Genomic DNA, 23,511 nt, shown 5'->3' with positions numbered 1-23,511 from the left:
CAGGTAAATTTTTATAGATGGTTTATTTGCATCAAAATTCAAGTAAGACCCATACTCCGCACCTAGTAGGTGTTGTTTTTGTCATTGCAATTTATTTGTTGAAGCAACTGAGTCATTTGTCTTATAGTTTCCAATATTCCAGATTTTTCTCCTTACATCCTAATGGTGTCATTTAACATATCCAGGTCATTCTACCTCAGAAAGTCCAGGCTATAATTCTGTGCTCCCCTCCTCAAGGGATTATTGTGATTCTCAGATGTTCTACATGTGGTAGGTGCTTTTGGTTGTAAAGCCACAAGCAGATTTTGTTTACCATAACTTCCCATGAGCCCACCACTCTCAGAGACACCCTCTGTAGGTTTCACAGGATGATGGTTTCTTTCTTCTTCATTGCTCTGTTTCCTTTTCAGGAACATTCAGAAGATAAACAATATCCCCAGAAATGTCAGGATCCACTCTTGTTACATCTACAGCCCCTCTCCCCTGGCCAGACGCACATGGAGCTGAAACGCTACTACAGTATCTGCCAAGACACTGCCTTGGGAACACCAGGCTTCCAAGAAGGAGAGGGAGACTTGAAAAGGGAAGGGAGGACTCGGAACTCCCTCAGCCCTACCATGGCACCGAAACTCAGCCTAGAGGTTCGAAAACTCAGCAATGGCAGGTTATCGACATCCCTGAGGCTGGGGCCCCTGCAACCTCGGGCAGTGCCACTGCGGGAGAAGAAGGCAACCCAGATGCTGGTCATTGTGCTTGGTGAGTTTGAGTGATGTTAAGCTGGGATAGGTTGGATTACGTTGAGTTAGGCTGAATTCAGTGGATCTGGTGGAGGATACTTGGGTAACCATATTTAACAGAAATTGGAAATCCGACAACTTTAATACTTGTAAATGTTAATATTTATAAATGTTTAGAATGTAAAGAGTTTGTGAATACATCTTAATGCTGATGGAAATTCAAAAACTTAGACTGAAATTTATGAAACCAAACAAGTCACCTAATTGAGCTGTGTTTTGTGTCTATCACTTGGAATTATAATGGATAAACCAAATAATAAATAAGACAGCAATTCAATAAAACCATCTGGCACATATTGGATATTTACTAAATGCTTACCTATTTTAAAATATTGAGGGGGAAAATGAGGATGCAAAAAGACTACTGTCATATGATATTATAACATCTAGATTAAACATAGAGAAAAAAAGACTGAAAATTAATTCACTCAGATGTCAAAAGTGATTGAATGTATGCTGCTGCTGCTAAGTCACATCAGTCGTGTCCGACTCTTAGCGATCCCATGGATTGCAGCCTACCAGGCTCCTCCGTCCATGGGAGTTTCCAGGCAACAGTACTAGAGTGAGTCGCCAGTGCCTTCTCCAATAGTGGCTGATTATTTCACTTTTTTTACTTTTCCATATTTACCAAGTTTTCCATAGTGTATAAAACCAGAACTAGTTTTTATAGTAGAAAAATGTAAACTTTATTTAAATAAAGAAATTAAAAATTGATAAGTTGCAGATACGATATAGAGTTAGTTAAGGTAACTGTATCCTGTTCCAATGAGTCAGTTCTTTGCATCAGGTGGCCAAAGTATTGAAGTTTCGGGTAACCATATTTAACAGAAATTGGAAATCCAGCAACTTTAATACTTGTAAATGTTAATATTTATAAATGTTTAGAATGTAAAGAGTTTGTAAATATATCTTAATGCTGATGGAAATTCAGAACTGACTCATTGGGAAAGATCTTGATGCTGGGAAAGACTGAAGGTGGGAGGAGAAGGGGATGACAGAGTATGAGATGGTTGGATGGCATCATCAACTCAATGGACATGAGTTTGAGTAAGCTCTGGGAATTGATGATGGACAGGGAAACCTGGTGTGCTGGAATCCTTGGGGTTGCAAAGAGTCACACATGACTGAGTGACTGATCTGAACTGTATCCTGTTCACTGTCAGAAACAAGCCCCAAACTTGTCATATCTTAGGGACTTCTCATATCCAGGGAATCTCTATGTTAATATCCTTAACAGCCTTAATTAATTGCATCTTCAAGGTCTTCCCCTATCAATGCCACGAATCATATCTTGCATGGATAGACATAAAATAAACATGTGAATTGAACTGAGAAGTAGACAAGGCTAATGAACAATTATCTAAAGATCAAACTAGAAAACTGATTTTAGGAGCAGAGGTCTAGGATGAATCAAAGATGTAAGCATCTAGTTTTCTCATCTAAAAAAAAGAAAGAAAATGACTAATCATACCTGTTTCATAGGTTTGGTGTAAAAATTAGAAGTTTAAAATTAAAATTAAACTTGCAGCATATTGGCTGCCATTGAGTAGACAAGTGGGATTCATTTTCATGCTGCAACAAAGGAAGTAAACAAATCCCTGACCCAGTTTTTCTTTCCCTTTGCAACCTAGGGACCTTCATTGTCTGCTGGCTGCCCTTCTTCTTGACCCATGTTCTCAATACCCACTGCAGAGCATGCCACGTGTCCCCACAGCTCTACAGTGCCACCACATGGCTGGGCTATGTGAATAGTGCCCTCAACCCCGTGATCTATACCACCTTCAATATCGAGTTCCGGAAAGCCTTCCTCAAGATACTGTCCTGCTGAAGGAGGATAGAAGAGAAGACTCCCTGTGCCCACCTTTAGCTGCCAGGCCACGGTGCTGCTGGCCAAGGCCTGCTCAGAATGATGGTGCAATGTTTTCTGAACGGGGAAGGAAGGAGATCCCTGGAGCAAGGATGTCCCTGTGTGGCAGGTGTCACCAACTACTTCCTCCAGAACAGCATGTTCTACCTCCCCAGCTAAAATCTGACTTCAGTCTGGCAATCTTGAAGTGGTTTAGGGCCCCTGAATGATAAGCAATAATTCAGAGAGAAGCTGATAGAACATGATTCCACACACAAACACAATTGTCATCAGAGGCATGATTCATTACAGTGAAGGAAAAAATGAGCAGAGCTCATAATTTTCAACTTGCCAGGGGTCCTTGAAATCTCAGCCAGTAAACCATCTTGCAGACAGCCAGTCTCTCTTCCTTCAAATTTCTAATTAACTGTCAGGCTAACCTTGTACTTTCATGGGCCCACTTTCTCTGGTCATTCCTTTCATTCACTGCATCCTAAAATATAACAGCAAGGCCAGTGCTTCCACCTCTCCATAGACTCTGACTGGCTACATTTAGTTTGGGAAATTCCTCACCCTGAGAGAGATATGGTCTCACACTGGGACCTGAGATTCATTTTAAACCTTGTTACCCCTGTATTTTGGGCTTCCCTGGTGGTAAAGAATCCACCTGCCAAGCAGGAGACATGGGTTCGATCCCTGGGTCAGGAAGATCCCCTGAAGAAATAAATGGCTACCCACTTCATTATTCTTGCCTGGGAAATCCCATGGACAGAGAAGCATGGTGCGCTACGGTCCATGGGGTCACAAAAGAGTCAGATATGACTGAGTGACTAAACAACAACCTCTGTATTTTAGCTCTAGCTAAGAAGCCCCTTTGATTCCATTCCCTTACTTTCAGAGTGTCGGCTTCAGAGTAATTCAAGGTGCGAGTGGAGTGACAAAGGAAGGACAATTCTCTCTATAGAATCTCTATTGAAACTTATGCTTCAGAACAAGCTTTAGATGTGCTTTTCATAACCAAGGTTTTCCTACACAGACATCTCCATCTCCTGCTTAACAGAGATCCAATACTTTCAGACCCGGAAACCCATTGAGTAATAAGTGTCTACAAGGCACCATTCATCTCCCAGATTCTGGATGTATGACAATGAATAATACAGCTCCTGCCCTCAAGGAGCTCACCACCTGCTCCAGTGTTTGACTGTTCACTTGTCTAAGGGTGGTAGGGACTCACCTAAGCTACCAGAGGACCCCAGAACTGAGACCAAGTAGCTGTTCAAAGTCATCATAAGGACAGTCTTTGAAAAGTCCTAATGCAGATGCTAAACATTATCCTCCAACAATTCAGATTAAAGGTATAATAGAAGCAATGTGTAAATGTCATTCAAAATTGCATTTAGAAGAAACTTGAATATTCTCACATTTACCTTTTCACCCACAGAAGCTCTTTCTTATTGATTACAGGATCAATAAAATCTGTGGATAATTTATGAAACATTATCATCCTGAGCTTCAATAAATTTACTGTTAAGATCGGTTAAGTGCATAGGCATGACAGATATTTGCTGCAATGCTGTTAAAACCTCAAAATGCACAGGAACTCTATATGGAATCCAAGGCTTCCTTTGCCCCTTCTTATTCCTTTAACCCGTAAGTGTATATAAGGAGGAGATATACACCCCCGGCCCCAGTGAATCAGTTACTGTTACTCCTGAATGGTTTAATTGCAAATATTTTAAAATATTACTGTCCATAACAATGCTGTCTGCCCACTAGTTCTTGTACCTGATGCCATCTGGCATAATAGGTTTATGGAACAAGTAGAACTAGGGACTGAGACAATTAAATATCAGAAGAGGTCAAAGTACGTAAGTCCTAAGCTTTTCTATACAAAACAAACAGCAACATAGGTGGGACAGTAGGGTGAAAGATAGAATTTCATATCAAAATCAGAGTCCTAAAAGGGGAAATATAAATAGCATCAGTACTCAAAACATTTGTGAAGAACAGTGATAGCAAATATTTTGTACCATTTATTTACATCAGGTCATCCAACCATTATGATAACTTTAGAAAGATAAACATCATTTTGTACATGAGGAAACTGGGGCAGAGGGAGGTTAAGAGGTTTGCCTCAGGTCACACAGTCAGTAAGTGGCAGAGCCAGGATACAAGGGTCCGTCTGCCTGATTCCTAAACTCATGCAATTAACCACCAAGAGTGGTAAAGGAGTGGGGAGAAAAAGATGGAACAAAGATCCCCAGAAGAGTCTTATCCTGCCCCACCCACCTCCACCTTGGACTCTCTTGAAAGTCCAAGGCATTACTCTCACCCTCCTTTCGTGTTCAACCTCTGAACCAGTCACATGGGACATTCATAATCTGTTTTTGCAGAATCATGGAACAGACCTGAGGGAGTATGGGTTCTATCCTCTCCTTCATTCACAGAAAAGGAAACTGAGGCCCAGAATTGTTGTCCCACCATTGGTTAATGACAGACAAGTGCTCGAATCTGCTAAATCCTAGTTCAGTACTCTTTCTACCTTACCACACTGCCTGCAAGCCCCATAAAAATCGTAAACTCCATACAGATACAAGGACAAAGTCCTACTGTCGCCATCATTAAGCTGAGGCACTTTTCCCCTCCATGGTGTCTATTAGGGAACAACATCTCCTTTCCAGAATTTCCTTCTGAGCCAGGAAGAGCCTCCTAGGGGAATCCCAAACACACCTTCCAAGCACTCACTTCAGCCTCTTCATCCTGAGGTTCTGCATTCTGCCTCCTCCACCTCTCCATTCCCAACACGAATCAGCACACTCAACCTCAAAGCTCGCTACTTCCAGAACCAGCATGATCAAATATCCCAGGAGAGATGCTGGCCTGAATAAAGTAGAGCAGAGTTCTTGGGGCAAACCAGGTCTGGAATCCAAAGACACCTAAGAGCAGACCATACTGTTTGGGTGAAATGTAAACATTGTGGGTATCCAGACAGATGACAACCAACATTCAACTTTAGATCTGAAGTAAATATTTTCTTCTTCTACAACACCATCCTAAAAAAATTCCATTCATTACTCATTTACTAAATCAACCCCTTATTCAATAAATATTGATTGGTTACTTTCTATGGGCTAAGCATGGTGCTTGGTGCTGGGAAATAGGAGCCAGGAAGCCAGAGTCCTTGTTTTCAGCAGCTTGTGGTCCAGTGGGGAGGTAGAATGCCTGTGCACAGTGCTGACCTGCTTGTCATCTATTTTAAAGGGAATTCATGGTGTCTGGAAATCCCATATTCAACCTTGAGAAGGCTTTGCAGACATGCAGGGTTGAGACATAATTAAAAAGTAGAAAGAGTGTTCTGGACAGAGAAAACCTCTGAAAAAATAAGAGAACAAACAAGGAACATGCAAGGTACCTCAAATAATTCCATCTGGCTAGAGAGAAGAGACCCTAGAAATAAGATAGGAAAGGGCCTCGTTGTTGGTGACACCCTCCAGCTCTGCAAAAATGGCTGCTGAGCTGGTGGTGACATCTCTCACAGAAACTCTCAAGATTTTGTCTCTGCTTTCCTCCACGTGGGCAATGCACATCACAGCACACTTACCGCTGACTAATCTAACTACTTCTCTCTGAATTATGATGAATTTCAATAAAAGCAGAATTCAATTTGAATTTCTGCTCTTTTCTTTACAAGAAGAGGAATGACTAGTTTGGTGGCTGTACAGTCAAAGATGGTTAAAATTAAGAGAGTTTAGGTCAGAAATCAAGGGAGGTCAGACAAAGAGATTTGTTTTCCTGAATGCTCAGGTCAGAATTAAAGAGGCAGAAAGGTTAAGGCATTCGCTAAGAATGGGCTCTTTCTTGGAGATCCTGACTCCCAGGCCTGTGCTCTGATCATCTGGTATCTGCTGACATCAGAAAACTGAAAAAGCTTAATTTGAATCAACACACAGAGAGCAGCAAGGGGATGACAGGCAATTAATTTGATTCCTCCTTTCTACCTAATTCTCTCCTCATCAGCTCAGAAAGGGAGTGAGTTTCCATGACTACCTTCTGACACACAGAGACTCGGTTGAGGGTGATGCCAGTGTCAGCTCTGCTTTGTAACACACACTGGTGAGGACAGACCCGAAGTCTGTGCCAAGCACAAGACCTGGAACCTCTTGCTCCACCTGCCCTCACCTCAATTAATCACCTAGCCTCTACCATTGTGCATCAAGTCCCTGCTTTGTGCAGTCTGCTAGATACCAGGAGGAGAGGATACATGGCCGTGGGCCACCAAGGATGGATATGTGCCAGAGAGGGAGCTGGGCTGAACCCCAGGTGTCTCTGACCAGCTTATGGGGAAAACAATGGACAGAAATGAGAGAAAGACTGGAGGACTAGCATGGACAAGTGACCTTAGGCAACTGTTTCACCTCTATGAACACCAACTTCTTCATTAGTAAAATGGTGACCTGAAGACCGAGCCTTCCTCATAGGCCATTTAAAGATCAAATAGCTAATCTTAGAAGTGCTTGGTCGACTACAAAGCTCTAACGAATGTAAGAGATTATTATTATTATTGATATTATTGTTACTATTATTATCACTTCCCCCCTAGGCAGCTATTTCTACCCTATGTGATTCACAGTGCACCTTTCTCTCTCCTTGCTGATTCTCTAATTGTCTCAAGTTATTAGGCACAGTCTGTTCAGCCTCCCACATGAAACTGATTTTTCTCTTGTCTTTTATTCCCCAAATGTGCCCAGGATACTTGGCTGAATCTGTAGTCAGATTGTTAGGCAACTGGATAGTTCCCTTTCACTGTTCACACAGCCAAGTGCACAAGTGTAGCATGATCTAACACCAGACGGACAGCAGATGCTTGCTTGCTAAAGTGACCTTGGGGCTCTGTCCCTCTCCTGGCCAAGAAGAGAGCGCCGAACACATCTATTCCTCAGGACTTTCCAGCTTTGTTCTTCATGATGTCTGAGGCTAACACACTTTCCTCTTCCTCCATCTATTTCTTCCTGACTGAGACGAGTGCTTTGGTTTCCTGGAGCTACTAATTACCACAAACTGAGTGGCTTGAAACAACAGAAGTTTGTGCTTTCATGATTCTGGGAGCTGGAGTCCAAAGTCAACGTGTTGGCAGGACCATGCTGTCTCTGAAGGCTGTAAGGGAAGAGGCTTCTTTGCCTCTTCTAGTTTCTGGTGGCTGCCAGCAATCCTTGGTATTCGTGGCAGCACAACTCCAATCTCTGCTTCCATCTCCATATGGCATTCTCTTCTGTGTGTCCATGTCCAAGCTTCACTCTTTTTAGAAGTCATTGAATTAGGTCCCACCCTAATTTGATATAACCCCATTTTAATTCGATTACATCTCCAAAGACCCTATTTCCAAATCAGATCACATTTACAGATTCTGGGGAATTAGGACATATCTTTTTGTGGGAAGACAACTAAACCCATAAAATATGGTGAGAGTGATCTGAAAGGAAGGAGGACTTAGAACCTGGAAGACTTGGGGAAGTGTATAAATGCTCTGTTATTCAGTATTGCCTGCTGCTGCTCAGTCATGTTTGACTCTTTGCGACACTTTGGACTAGCCCTCCAGGCTCCTCTGTCCATGGGATGCCATTTGCTCCTCCAGGGGGATCCTCCCAACCCAGGGATTGAACCCGCATCTTCTGTGTTTCCTGAATTGCAGGTGGATTCTTTACCCATCATTCAGTATAAGAGGTCTGATTTCAGCCTTGGCATATGGTCCTTTTAGTGACCCAAGTTGAGTCTGCAGACTTCCTGGAGCTCAACTTTATTATCAGTGAAAGTGATGTCTGAATTCTTAACCTATGATGAGACAACTTAAAATAATTCTAGAGGGATATAAATTATCTTCTGAGTCCTAAAAGCCTATGCATATGCTTATTAATAAAAGTCAAAACTGTTCAAAAACAATTCTAAGCTGCTTCTCTGTGTCTTAAGGGGAAAAAAGGAGTTCAACAGCAAACTCACTGGGGCTGAGGAGGAAAGCTGATGGAATATCACATAAGTTTCCTATTCCATGTAGCACCACTTCAGACTGACTAAGGTGGAAGACGGTACTTTTCCCTTTAAGAAAAACTGACATAATTGAGTCTTGCATTATGGTTTGAGCAGACTCCATAAAACTCCATAGTAAAGACTCTTAGAAAGCATGCAATTCATCACAGTGTATAATTATGGGATTTGAGAGTTGGAGGGGACTTTAGTCCAATCTCCTAGTTATTGTAGAAATTCTCTCCAACATCGCTGATCCATTATCACCCAATTGTATTAAGGAACTGGCTCACTTCTTTCCAAGACATATAACAAGCTATCCTTTAGAAAATCCCTCCCTCTTTTAAGACAAAATTTGCCTTCTTATAAAATCCACCTTTCAGTCCCTATTCTCTCCCTATTACATCTTCCCGATGATCTTTGCACATTTTGACAGTTCTCCAAAGTTTCAATGCCTATTGTGTTACATTTTCTTACACTCTCCATCTTGGTTGCTTTCCTCTGGGTCTAGCCATGTTGTTAGTGTTTCTCTTAAAATGCTGCTGCTGCTGCTTAGTCGCTTCAGTCATGTCCGACTCTGTGCGACCCTACGAACTGCAGCCTGCCAGGCTCCTTGGTCCATGGGGATTCTCCAGGCAAGAATACTGGAGTGGGTTACCATACCCTCCTCCAAGGTTCTTCCCGACCCAGGGATCGAACCTGGGTCTTCTCCTGCATTGCAGGCAGATTCTTTACTGCTGAGCTGATTCTTTACTACTTCCCTTTACCAGGGAAGACCTTCTCTTAAAATATGAGGCCCCAAATAGAATACAATCTTCTAAATGTTGTTTAACCAGTTCAGAGTACCATGGACTCATTATTCCACATGATTGGAATATTCAGTTTTTAATGATCCAACGCAAATTACATAGACTATTAGGGCTCATATTGAAACTCTTTAAGAAGGAAATTTGCATCTTGAATGGATCGGTTTAATGGATGTGCCTTAGGGAACAACACCTATATTTGAAGGAGGAGTGGAACTGTGGTGCAGTCACACATAAAAACTTAGATGATCCTATAGGGACTTCTGGAGGGGCAGGGTCTTTATGGCCCTTGCCATTAATTGGATGCAGGCTACCTCTGGGGAGGGAGGCATGACTAGGCAAGGATGCTCTCTTCAGTTGAAGGGTTTCAGCTGTCAACACTCCTAACAACTAGGGGAACAATTCCTCAGTCCTGAAGAGGGATCTGGGTAGCAAACCATGGGATTCACTACAATTTATCCTTTATGCCATTCGGCTTCACTTTTCTTCATATGATAAATTCTAGAAGCAGCTTCCTCAGGAATCTAGTTGGTTTCCTCCTATGGAAAGTTAATCGGATAGACTATAATCTCTGACACAGCAACTGGTTTCAAAAACAAAGTAATTCTCATCATTTCCCTTTCTACTATCTATTCTAGATTCCCCTCACTTTTGATTATCACTGTAGTGGTCTAGGTAACTTACCTGGTAGAATGTCCTGAGGGACATGGCAACTTTCTTAGGCCATGGCTGCTACACTTATCCATTACCATCAAAATAAATGAGAGGATACAAAGAAATACCTCAGTGGATCATCCAGGTAGCAGATATATCCTCCCCTGTCCCCATTGTGTAACAATCTCCCTAACTTTTCCTAATGATCAGGATTCAGTTATCCTTGCCAGAATGCTCCATCACTTGCCTGTTGGTCTTCTGGCACAAAGAATTCCAAATGACTAGGTGGAAACTGTAACTTAAAAACTAAATGGGATCCTCATCCCTAATGAAAGTGTTCCTCCTTTAAAAACAAGGACCTTTACCTCAAAAAGGTAGACATAGCATTGCTACATGATCCAGCAATTCCACTCCTATGTATATACCCCGCAAAGTGAAAAGTTCAAACAAATATGTACATAGAAATGCTTATAGGAGCATTATTCATAACAGCTAAAAGTACAGAAAGAACACAGATGTACAGCAACAGATGAATGGATAAACAAATTGTGGTATATATAGTACAATTACATAATAAGAATGGAATATTATTCAGCCATAAAGACAAAGTACTGATACTTGTTATAATGCAGGTGAACCTGGAAAAAGTTATGCTAAATGGAACAAGTCAGACACAAAAAGATCACAAATTGTATGATATCATTTATGTGAAATATCCAGAATAGGTAAGTCCATAGTGACAAGGGCGGAAGGAGAAGGAATGCTGCTTCTCTGTTTAACGGGTACATGGTTTTCTTTGGGGTTTTCTTTCATGGTTTTCTTTGATGAAAATGTTTTGGAATTAAATACAGGTAGTGTTTGCACAGTAGATAGAGGTACTAAATGCCACTAAATTCTTTGCTTCAAAATGGTTAATTTTATGTGATGTGAATTTCACCTCAATATTTGTTTTTAATTTTAAAAGGAAATAAAAATGAGACTCAATATTGTTGCATTGGCAATTCTCTCCAAATTGATCTATATAACTCATGCAATCCAGTTCAAGGTCCAGCAGACCTTCTTTCTTTTCCAGAAACTCACAAGCAGATTGCAAAATTTACATGGAAATGCAAAAGACTCAGAATAGGCAAAATAATTTTTGAAAAGAAGAATAAAATAGGAGAATATTTCCTTCCCAATTTCAAAACTCACTATGAAGCTACAGTTATCAAGATAATATGGTATTGACATAATAGATATGTAGATCAATTGAACAAAAAAGTCTAGAAAGAAATCCTTACATTTATGGTTAATTGATTTTCAACAAACGCAATCTGTTGGGGAAAGGAGAATCTTTTAAACAAATGGTGTTAGGACAGGTGGATATTCATATGCATAAACATGAATTTAGGCCCATACCTCATGCCATCCCCCAAAATTAATTCAATATGGATCATAAAATTAAATGCAAGAGCTAAACAAAAAAACTTTTAAAACTTTGAAAGAAAACGTAGGTAGAAATCTTTGAACCTTAGGATAGGTGAAGATTTCTTAGCCAACACACTATGCTGCTGAGTCACTTCAGTTGTGTCCGACTTTGTGCGACCCCATTGACGGCAGCCCACCAGGCTCCCCTGAAAACTATAAGCACCATAAAAAAGAAAAAAAGTGAAAAACTGACCTTATGACAACTTAAAATTTTGCACTTCTGAAGATACCGTTTAGAAACAACAGACTAGCTTGCAAAATATTTGCAAAACAAATATCTAATAAGGGATTTGTATCCAGAATATATAAAGAACTATTACAACTCAGTAATAAGAAAAATAACTCAATCCAAAAATGGCAAAAATATTTTAATGGATATTTTACTAAAAAAGAAAAATTGCTTATAGACACATGAAAAAGATGCTCAAAAAAAAAGATGCTAATCATTATCATTAGACAATGATTAAAATTTTTTTAAAAGACAAACAATAACAAAATTTAGAGAGGAGGTAGAGAAATAGGGAACCTCCTACATTGCTCGTTGGAATGTAAAATGTGGTATATCTGTACAACACTTTGGAAAACAGCTTGACAGTTGCTCAGCTGTGTGTGACTCTTTGTGACCCCATGGTCTGTCCTTGGAATTGTCCAGGCAAGAGTACTGGAGTGGGTTGCCATCTCCTCCTCCAGGGGATCTTCCCGACCCAGGGATCAAACCATGTCTTCAGCATCTCCTGCATTGGCAGGAGGATTCTCTACCACTGAGCCACCTGGGAAGCTTCCTAGGTGCACCCCAAAAGTAATAATAATTTTTTTATTTAAAAAGTTAAATATAAATTTACCATATTATCATTCAGTGATTCTGCTCCTGGGCATCTACTCAAGAGAAATCAAAACAAATATCCGCACAAAGACTTGCACATAATATTCTTTTCAGCACTATTCATAATAGTCAACAGTTAAAACAACCCAAATGTCCATCAATCACTGAATGTATAGACAAAATGTGGTATATCCGTACAACAAAGTATTATTCAACATTGGAAAGTAATCAACTAGTGGTACACGCTATGACACGAAACATGTCAGGAACTTTTACTAAGGGAAAGAGGCAATCCACAAGACACTATATATTTTATGATTCCATTTATATGAAATGTCCAAAGAGGCAAGTTTATAGAGAAAGAGAGCAAATTAGTAGTTGCTTGGGGCAGGGGAATGTAATGCACATGAGAATCTTAATGGAAGCATACAAATGTTTTAAAACTGATTTATGGTGATAGTTGTACAACTTGGTAAACTTACTAACAATCATTGAATTATACACTTGAAGTATGTGAATTATACACTATGTAAGGTATACCTCAATAAAATAATTTTTTTGAAAAGGACCTTAAATGTTCAGAGTCCAGAATAGCAGGGATAGGAAGTGCAAAATTCCTCAAGTGGTTCAGAAACAGTAATGTTAAGCAGGGGTGCTTGTACTTCTACTTCTTGTTTCCCAGATCCATGTATTCTACTGATCTTTGATTTAGAGTATATACTCTATCTGAACTCTGGTGCCCCATCATCTGAAGGTATCATCTCCAAGCTGATGCCTCTACTGTGGATCCAAAAAGCTGTTGCACACGCATTAAACTAGTAGCTTTTGGGAAGCGTAATATATGATAGAAAGAGTGGATCACACGTTCACGTGCATACGGCCATCCCTTCATCCAGATAAGCAATTTCTTTGGTCTGATACAATATTTGGCAGGATTCTCTTCCAGTGGATCAAATGCTTCATAAGCACTGTTTGGCTGAGATTCTATGAGTAGGAAAGGTAAATCCACACTGGGATATGTGTTAGTTCAGTCAATTTTTATCAGGAGGAATCACAATTTGGAAGGACCTATTGTAATAAACTTGCCGTTAAGGAGCTGATGGGTCTCTTCAAGAGTTGGATTCATATTGCGAGTTCAATGCTGAGATTTTTTGCTGGTAGGCTGGATCTTCAACAGCGGTAATAATTAGGTCAGACTTGGATAGCTGGAGCCCATGTTTTGGGCCATGTGTAACCTCCATCCTTGCTAGCATTTCATAGAATGATTGTTGTGCTTGTTCACGCAACTGGGCAACTGAGTATTTTTTTTTTTTTTTGGTCTCCATAATGTTGTTGTTGAGTCGCTAAGTCATATATGACTCTTTGCAACCCCATGGCCTGCAGCATGCCAGGCTTCCCTGTCCTTCACTATCTCCCGGAGTTTGCTCAAACTTGTGTCCACTGAGTCAGTGATGCCATCCAACCATCTTATCCTCTGTCACCTCCTTCTTCTCCCCTCAATCTTTCCCAGCATCAGGGTCTTTTTCAGGTGGCCAAAATATTGGAGCTTCAGCTTCAGCATCTGTCTCCATCACATAAAGCACAGAACTATCTTCTCTTGGTGATAAAGGTCAGTTAGCCTTGCCAGGATGGTGACTCCATTTCTTACCTACTAGTGCATTAATGTGCCTTTTGTGCCAGCATTGATAGAAGGTGACTGACATCAACTAAGACATTCTGTTTTGTAGGTTGTAAAACATCACCTGGACAAGTCATTCACTACTGCCCATGAGATATATTCTTACCTCAAAGCACTTCACTTCACAGGCATACTACCTGAGGCTTTATTCTTAAAAAGAATTCCCCTTCTTCCCTGGATTAAGTCTGTAGCATTCTAAAATCCATCCTGGCAAGGGGAGTGGAATATCATGATTGGTTTAGTCTTAAACCAATCATTTGCAATGGAATGGATTTCAGGGCTCCCTGATCTGTAGTTGGTAGAACATAATCTGTTCCTCTGTGTGCAGAACCTTCAGCCTTCAGGCACCTCTCCACCCCCAGTGGATTGTTGATAGAGGCTCTGGGAACCCCTCCGCACTATACCTTATTTCAGTTTTCTGGCATTTAATTCATCCAGCTCTAGAAACTTAAATCCACTTAGAGAGGGCCCATGTTTTCTTAATTTCTCACTTATGTGGGACTTCGATCCTCCCTGTATCTTCCTTTCAAAATTGAATATGGTATATCCTGGTGTGGCCTTTTCTCTGGCTCCTGCATTTAAAAGTCGACTTTTATTTCCCCAGCACCCCTAGGGAACCTAGCTGAGTTCCATCCTCTGTTTCCATAAGAAATCCACTCACACTAAGCAATTAACAAACTCAGAGGTTAAAGCGTCTGTCTATAATGCGGGATCCCTGGGTTCCATCCCTGGGTTGGGAAGATCCCCTGGAGAAGGGGATTCTCTTGCCTGGAGAATCCCATGAAGAGCCTGGCAGGCTACAGTCCACGGGTTCGCAAAGAGTCAGGCACGACTGAGCTACTTCACTTTCACTTTCACCCAAGATCTGAGCCCGGTGGGGAAGAGAGGAGGCAGATCACCACTTCCTTACTTGGTCTTTCTCCTGTATCTTCTCAAAACCTTTCTCCCAAATTTGGCCTCAGGGCTCTCGAGTCTTCTCTTGTCCCTGATGCCCAAACTTGGAATCTTCATTCCTTTTCAAAGTGGGATAATATCAATATCTTCCTTCCACATTAAGAGAATTATAATTTTTCCCATCTTTTTGCACATTGGTGAAAACAGAAGCAAAGCAAACAATAGAAAAAAGTAAAAACTACTTAACTTGGGTTAACATTATACCACCTCACTTACTGAAAGAGCAAGCTGCTCCATATTTGGGCTTCCCCTCACTCTGACAAAGCTTTTAGGGTTCTTAGAGCAGCTGTTAGCACTTTTTGTAAGGGGAGGTTTATTCCCAACTTCAGCTTCCTTTATTCTGTTTTTGAAGGTTCATGACAATCTTTTGTGTTCAAGCTCATCTATAATCCCCTTTCCCTGTCTTTTGTTCATGTCCTTTTAAAAGCCTGAGCTCTGCAGAGCTCCCTGCACAACCAGCTCCTTCTTCAGATGTCTCCCCTTTATCCCTGGATTATTTCCTATTATATTATAATCAGGATTTTATTATTTAAATCTCCCACCTCCCCCAAGTCATATTCCTTTTGTAAAAGCTCACATCACAGAATCGCACCTGTGGTAAATACTCTTTTGAAGTGAAGAATTAATTTGTAATGCAAATAATTACCTCTTTATTTATCTCATTTTCAAGTAGGAATTTTCATATATCAAATTTTCATAAAGACAAATTCAGGGCAAATGATTTCACACCTTTTTTCTTCTCCGTTGCTTCCTCTCCTTCCCCCTCCCACTTCCCTCCTGTCCTATTCCCCTCTGGGTTGTTTTCCTTCCTCCTTCCAGGATCTGTGCAAGGCCCTCGGGCTTCTCTCCCTGACGCTGCTTTTGTCAAACTGAAATACTTTCCGTTCAAGTGTTGGAGTGAGCCTTTGTTGCACCAGGCCGACTCAGCTCACACCTGCCTCTAAAAGAGCTCACAAGCAGAGCCAAGTGAAGAAAGCACTTGCATGGAGAATTGGTTGTCGGTCTGTAACCCCTGACAGCTGGGGATTTCCATTTCCTGACTGTTCTGTATCTATCAACTTCAGTTAAAGTCCACCTTCTTCAACTGACAAACTCTGAGGAGTCAGTCTCTGCCTCAGCCTCCTCAGGGGTAAAATGAGGGCAATGATCTCTGTCCTGTCTACTTTACAGTGTTGTTGGGAAAAAAATCATGTGTAAGAAAATATAAACTGGAAAGCATGATCTAGCTATACAAGAATATCTACTGCTTGTGCTTAATATAGATTTGTTGCCTGAAAATATCAGGGATGGGAGTGTTGAGTCTGGAACTGGGTAGAAATGAATGATCTTTAGGGAGGGTTTTCAGCAAGGTACTCTGAGAACTGAGATTTTTTTTAAAATTTATTTTATTAAAGTATACTTGATTTACAATGTTGTGTTAATTTCTGCTGTACTGAAAAATGATTCAGTTATACATATAATACATTCTTTTCCATATTCTTTTCTGTTATTGCTTATTATAGGATATTGAATATAGTTCCCTGCATTACGGGCTTCATTCATAGCTCAGTTGGTAAAGAATCCGCCTGCAGTGTAGGAGACCCCGGTTCAAATCCTGGGTGGGGAAGACCTGCTGGAGAAGGGATAGGCTACCCACTCCAGTATTCTTGGGCTTCCCTTGTGACTCAGCTGGTAAAGAATCCACCCGCAATACGGGAGACCTGGGTTCAATCCCTGGGTTGGGAAGATCCCCTGGAGAAGGGAAAGGCTACCCACACCAGTATGCTGGCCTTGAGAATTACATGGACTATACAGTCCATGGGGTTGCAAAGAGTCAGACACAACTGAGCGACTTCTACTTTCACTTCCCTGCATTATATAGTAGGGCTTTGTTGTTTATCCATCCTGTGTATAATAGTTTGCATCTGCTAAGCCCAAACTCCGAATCCATCCTTCCCCCACCCCCAGCCCCACCTGGTAACCAAAAGTCTAAGAACTGAGTTTTTTTTCATCAAGAATTGCCCTGTCCCTGCTCCTTCCCACAAGAGCGGCTCTGGATTTCTGAAAACCAGGGGTGGCCCGTTGTATTGGTGGTATCTGGTTCCAGTGCCCCTCTGCATAACTGACCCCAGGTATATCATGTAAGACGGGCAGACCAAAGACTGCAAGGATTGTTCAGGGTATGGAGAGGTGGAGTGTATGGTCAGGCCCCTCAAGATGGCTGTTCTCTTGGGCTGTGTACATCCCCTGCCCAACCAATGCCTGCCTCACCTGTATCTTACGCACATGACTGACCTTCCATCCCACATACCTGCCCCAGGCCCCAGCTAGTGATTGTTCTTATCAAAGGGACATGCCCCTCTACTGAGCTCCTGCTAATTAATGAGCCCACCTGATATCAACTGGTAATTCCTGCTCCCCTCCTGCTGCCATGTCCTGCCCATTGTCCACTGCACACAGTGGACTCCAGGACCTTGCTTCAGGTGTGTAAGTTCTGATCCATTAAACTACTGATGTCTCAAAAACAAAAAGAATCACCCTATCCCTACACATATGAAGATTAAAGGCTGAAGGCTTCATGAGATAACAATGTTACTGCCTCTGAGATGATTTATTTCATTTCTAGAAATATTATAAGGACAAAACTGTCCAGAAGACTGAGATACAGGGAGGGGAGTGGAGATAAGGGCAAGGCTTTCTCAGGATTTGCAAAGGGAGGTAAAGTGAAGGAGCAAAGATTCTCGAAGCTAAGGGAAGTTGTGCCATGTGGAGTAGACATTGAAAGGAAGTAGGAAAATAGCTTTATCAAGTGAAAATAACGTTTAGAAAAGAGAGAAGCTATGAGATATGTTAGTAAGAAATGGAGAATTGAGTGAAAAGTTAGAAAAAAGCTAAGAAAGCCAAGAGAAGTAATTCCTTTCAACGAAGAAAACAAAGTTTGCCTGGTAATGCCAATCTACCTGCATTCCTGCTTGCCCACCACCATCACCTTCAAACTTTTATCAGGTTTCACTCTGACGAACTATAGGAGAAACCTCAAAGTTTTGTTCATTTAATTACATCAATCCTGAGCAGCATCATGGGGGTAGAAATAGAACATGGGTTTTAACTCCTGTCAGGGGGCAAAAAAACATAGAGAACAAAGTGCTGGTTCTTGCTGTGTTGCCCTGATGGTTATGCAAACATGACCTCATACTAACTTCCTAAAGAAGAGACAACGGAGCTCAGACAGGGGATTTGGAACATCATCTGGTAGAAACATTAAACTCAGCAACCCTGGGAGTGGTCCATGAGATTTAAAATGTTGTCCTCTAGGACTTACTGGGTGGTCAGTGGTTAAGACTCTGTGCTTCCAATGCAGGGGGTGTGGGTTCTATCCTTGATCAGGGAATTAAGATCCTACAATGTGGTGTGGAGCCTGCCAAAAAAATAAATATGTAAAATAAAAATTTTTTAAATGCTGTCTTCTTGGATGATGTATTTCACTTTTGAAAATATTATAAGATGTATCAAACACTCAAAAAACTTTAGAGAATAATATTGCATCAAAGAAGGGCAATGCCAAAGAATGTTCACACTACCACCCAATTGCACTCATTTCACATACTGGCAAAATAATGTTCAAAATTCTCCAAACTAGGCTTCAACAGTATGTGAACCGAGAACTTCCAGATGTTCAAGCTAGATTTAGAAAAGGCAGAGGAACCAGAGATCAAATTGCCAACATTTGTTGGATCATTGAAAAAGCAAGAGAATTCCAGAACAACATCTACTTCTGATTCATTCACTATGCTAAAGCCTTTGACTGTGTGGATCACAATAAACTGTGGAAAATTCTTCAAGAGATGGGAATACCAGCCCGCTTTACCTGCCTCCTGAGAAATCTGTATGCAGGTCAAGACTAACAGTTAGAACCAGACATGGAACAATGAACTGGTTCCAAATTGGGAAAGGAGTATGTCAAGGCTGTATATCGTCACCCTGCTTCTTTAACTTATATGCAGAATACGTCATACGAAATGCCAGGCTGGATGAAGCACAAGCTGGAATCAAGATTGCCAGGAGAAATATCAATAACCTCAGATATAAGATGACACCACCCTTATGGCAGAAAGCAAAGAGGAACTAAAGAGCCTCTTGATGAGAGTGAAAGAGGAGAGTGAAAAAATTGGCTTAAAACTCAACATTCAGAAAACTAAGGTCACGGCATCCGGTCCCACCACTTCATGGCAAATAGATGAAGAAACAATGGAAATGGTGACAGACTTTATTTTCTTCGGCTCCAAAATTACTGCAGATGATGGTTGCAGCCATGAAAGTTAAAGATGCTTGCTCCTCAGAAGATGCTTGTCCTCAAATTTAGACAGCATATTAAAAAGTAGAGACATTACTTTGCTGACAAAGGTCCATCTAGTCAAAGCTATGGTTTTTCCAGTAGTCATGTATGGATGTGAGCGTTGAACCATAAAGAAGGCTGGGCACCAAAGAACTGATGTTTTTGAACTGTGGTGTTGGAGAAGACTCTTGAGAGTCCCTTGAACTGCAAGGAGATCAAACCAGTCAATCCTAAAGGAAATCACTCCTAAATATTCATTGGAAGGACTCATGCTGACACTGAAGCCAATACTTTGGCTAACTGATGGGAAGAGCTAACTTACTAGCAAAGACCCTGAGTTGGGAAAGATTGGAGGCAGGAGAAGGGGATGACAGAGAACAAGATTGTTGGATGGCAACACTGACTCAATGGACATGAGTTTGAGGAAACTCCGGGAGATGGTATAGGACAGGGAAGCTTGGCATGCTGCAGTGCATGGGGTCACAAAGAGTGAGACACGACTAAGCTACTGAACAATAATTGCACATAATAGCTATATCAGATGTTAACATTTTGCCATATTCATTTCAGATCTTTTAAAAGAAAGAATACGTTACAAATACACTTAATCATCCTTATTGCATTTTCCTCCTTCCATACTCAGAAGGAATCAATATTGGCATTAAATATTTATCATTTTCACCATGTTTTATGCCTTGCTATGTACACATATATCCATATTGCATTTTATTTTATGTTTTCAAAGTGTAAGTACAATTATAGTACTAATAGTATAAGTACTATTCTCTGAAAATCTTTCTTCATATAAGTTGATACATGTAGGTTTAGTTCATCATTCATTTTAACTCTATATAAACATTCCATTCTCCTGTTGATAGTCATTTAATCTGTTCTCAAACCTTTATTGTTTTTAAAAGCTATAATGAATATTTTTATACATATATCCCTGAGCATATGTGCTGAATTTTTTCTAGGATATAAACCTAAAAGAGAAATTATTAGTAGAAAGATCTGCACATCTTCTACTTTAGTAGATATTATCAAATTATATTATATATTATATCCTAATGAGTATCTGATTTTTTTAAAGCTTTTATTGGAGTATGATTGATTTACAATGTTGTGTTAGTTTCAGGTGTACAGGAAAGTGAGTCAAGTATACATATACATATAGCCACTCTTTTTTAGATTCTTTTTTTCCCACATAGGTCATTACAGAATGTTGAGTAGAGTTCCCTGTGCTAGTCAGTAGGTCTTTATTAGTTATCTATTTTATATATAGTAGTGTGTATGTGTCCATATTATAAATAGTGCTACAATGAATATTGGGGTGCATATATCTTTTGAATTAGTGTTTTTATTTTGGGAGAATATATACCAAGTTTCTGTATACCAACAACATGAATTGGGGTGAGAGGCACAAAATTCAGTCTACAGCAGCCCCTAATGAAATAGTGGATCTGGGAAGTGATCATTAGTGACTGTCATGACCATTAGAAGAAAAGCTGATGGGTAAGTCTGCAGTATCAGGACCACTAATCAATCTTAATGGCACAAGAAGTGAATGAACCATTATGTGCCTCCTCATGGAAGAACACACCACCATCCTCAAAATAGCCTTGCCAGAAAAATCAAATCTGAACCTGATCTCGCCTCTAAATCAGCACTATTCAACAGAATATAATGTAAATCACATATGTAATTAAAAATTTTCTACTAGCCATATTAAAAATTAAAAATAAATAAGTAAAATTAATTTTAATAATATATTTTATTTATCCCAATGAATTAAAATATTATTTACCATCAAGATGTTAACAATGTAAAAATAATTATTTGCATCTTTTTTATGTGCTAAACTTTTGAAATCTCTTCCATATTTTACCCTTTAAGCATATCACAGTTCAGACTAGCCACATTTCAAGCACTTTATTGCTATACAGATGCTGATTCAAATAAACCAACTCTAAAAAAATATGAGATGATGGAGTAAATTTGAATACTGTCTAGGCATTTGGTTATAGTAAGGTGTTATTCATTTTAAGTGGAATAAAAGTACTTTGTTTACTTATTTATTTGTTTATTGACCACAGTAAAATTTTTGTTGAGCCACTTTCAAAGATTTTTCAGTAAAAATCACTAGCTTAATCTTTAATCAATAATATGATAAAATGGCATAGTGTCTAATGAAGGAAAATCTGAAGTGGTTGGCTACTTCACACGTGTATTTTAGAGTTTCTTGGTTGTTTTTTGGAATTATTTATTATTATTAATTTTTAAAGAGCCCTTATTTTTTTAAATATATATGTTGAAATGTTTACAAATAATATTAATATCATAAATTGTCTGTAATTTGCTTCAAAATAATCCAGATAGCACTGAGAAGAGTAGATAAGAATGTAGAAAAAGCAAGATTGGCCCTGAGCTGATGGTTGACACTAAGAACATGGTACCAGCTTGTTGTTCAGAGTTTCTGTTGAAGAATAGCGGTGTCTTGTTTATTGAACACAGTAAGTTAGGATTAATCTATTACATCATTCACTTTTGACTCCAGGAGAGGTTATAACAGTGGCCAGAATTTCTCCCCTGGCTTTGAAGCAGATATCCAATCTTGGGCAATGTTTCCCCATGTTCCCTCTGATTCCCTACATTACCCCAAATGTTAAAATTAAAAAAAAAAAAAAAGATTGTGGAGCTGAAGATTTAGATCAACTATGTGAAAAAAATGAAGAAATTTCAACTGCTGTCAGGGAAGAAAAGTAATGTTTCAAATCCAGCTTGAGCTAGTATTCCTCCAGGAGATGTTCAGTTGATGGAGACAGGGCTAACTCGAATATGAAACATCCAAAGAGAAGTCAAATCTCAGAGGGAGAACATGGAGCTGCTGGAGTCAGTTAACCACCTCCTCGTGGAATACCATCCTCCTTCCAGCACTAAACCTTGAGGATTCCGAGTTCCATTTTATCAGAGGAGACGGCAGTCCTTTCTTTTGTATCCCCTGCATAGACTGCCTAGTCAGTCAGCAAACGTGTTGAGTGAGAGAGTGAGGGATGGATAACGGAGGGTAATCAGAGGCAACATGGCATCATGGAAGGAACGCAGGCAAGTCTGGGAAGAATTCCTGGACCACTTTGTTAGTGGCCTGGAATTGTCTTCCCTTGGTAAAACTCTACACATCCTTTCTTAAATTACCAAGTTAACTGTTTTCCCTGTTGTCCCCATAAGCAGATTCACATTCATCCAACTGCATGTTTTTTTTGTTCAAAAAATATGACGAGAAAAACTTCTCTACCATGTCACTTCATATATCCCACAGCAGTGTGGTTACTGTGCTATTTTGCATGGTTATAAATGTGTTTATTCTCTCCACTAAGCTGTGATTTCAAAAGCAAAACCTCTGACATTTTCATGTTTTAATCCCCACCATGCGGCAAATGTGGGACATATAAGCAGGCAGTACATGTTGAATGAGTAGATCATCCATCGACAAACATTACTGGGCATCCAAACAGGTTAACAGCATGAAGTGGCAACTTCCTTAACTTTTTATTTTCTAGATGAACACTTCAAACATGGCTTTCTAGCTAGGACCTTGTTACTGACTTCAAAAGTCACACAAGAAAACCAGTAGAAGACTACTTTGCAGTTACTCTGACTCATATACCCATACCCTTTAAAAAACAATCATAACCAGAATTACTCAGCTTGACCTTCTCTTGAGACATGGATTAGAATGACCTTTGGTATTTTCTAAAATGTAAAGCACATATATATTGCTGTTATTAAGGACACTCAACTGAGTGTGCTTTCTAGTCTGTACCCGTTTCCCAAATTCTATATCCAATTGTTGCTCCATAAAGGTTTTGAATAATTGCTGGATCATTAGAAAAAGTCTCTACTCCTATGATTATCTTTAAGATTAGATCATTTCTTTCAAAATTCTGTTCAAAAAAATCAGCGACACATCTCTGTAGAAACTTGTTAAGAGAAGATAGACTATATACCTATTTCAGAGCCTTACCCTGGACCTCAGGTGCCTGTGAATGAGAAGGGGGTAAGCCTGGAATTATAGCATAGGCTATAGCACCAGATGTTCCTGGAATCAAAGTACATATTGTAAGTAGTTATTTGATTGTTCCAGCCCTGTTTTCTC

General features: G+C 40.0%; 2 protein-coding genes across 2 annotated transcripts in view; one reads left to right on the top strand and one right to left on the bottom strand.

The window, feature by feature from the left end:
* Nucleotides 1–4,191, top strand: part of DRD3 (dopamine receptor D3) — a 60,122-nt gene extending 55,931 nt beyond the window's left edge. Inside the window, exons 7-8 of the mRNA XM_070788330.1 lie at nucleotides 411–756; nucleotides 2,429–4,191. Of these exons, the coding sequence (XP_070644431.1) occupies nucleotides 411–756; nucleotides 2,429–2,625 (543 nt within the window). The 3' untranslated portion in view covers nucleotides 2,626–4,191. The remainder of the gene's footprint in view (nucleotides 1–410; nucleotides 757–2,428) is intronic.
* The window catches only part of QTRT2 (queuine tRNA-ribosyltransferase accessory subunit 2), a 62,530-nt gene that overhangs the window by 3,819 nt on the left and 35,200 nt on the right, over nucleotides 1–23,511 (bottom strand). The window lies entirely within an intron of this gene.

Source organism: Bos indicus, chromosome 1 (assembly GCF_029378745.1).
Source record: "Bos indicus isolate NIAB-ARS_2022 breed Sahiwal x Tharparkar chromosome 1, NIAB-ARS_B.indTharparkar_mat_pri_1.0, whole genome shotgun sequence".
Lineage (NCBI taxonomy): Eukaryota > Metazoa > Chordata > Mammalia > Artiodactyla > Bovidae > Bos > Bos indicus.
The sequence above is the reverse complement of the archived record's forward strand: the minus strand, read 5'-3'. Positions and strand labels throughout refer to the sequence as shown.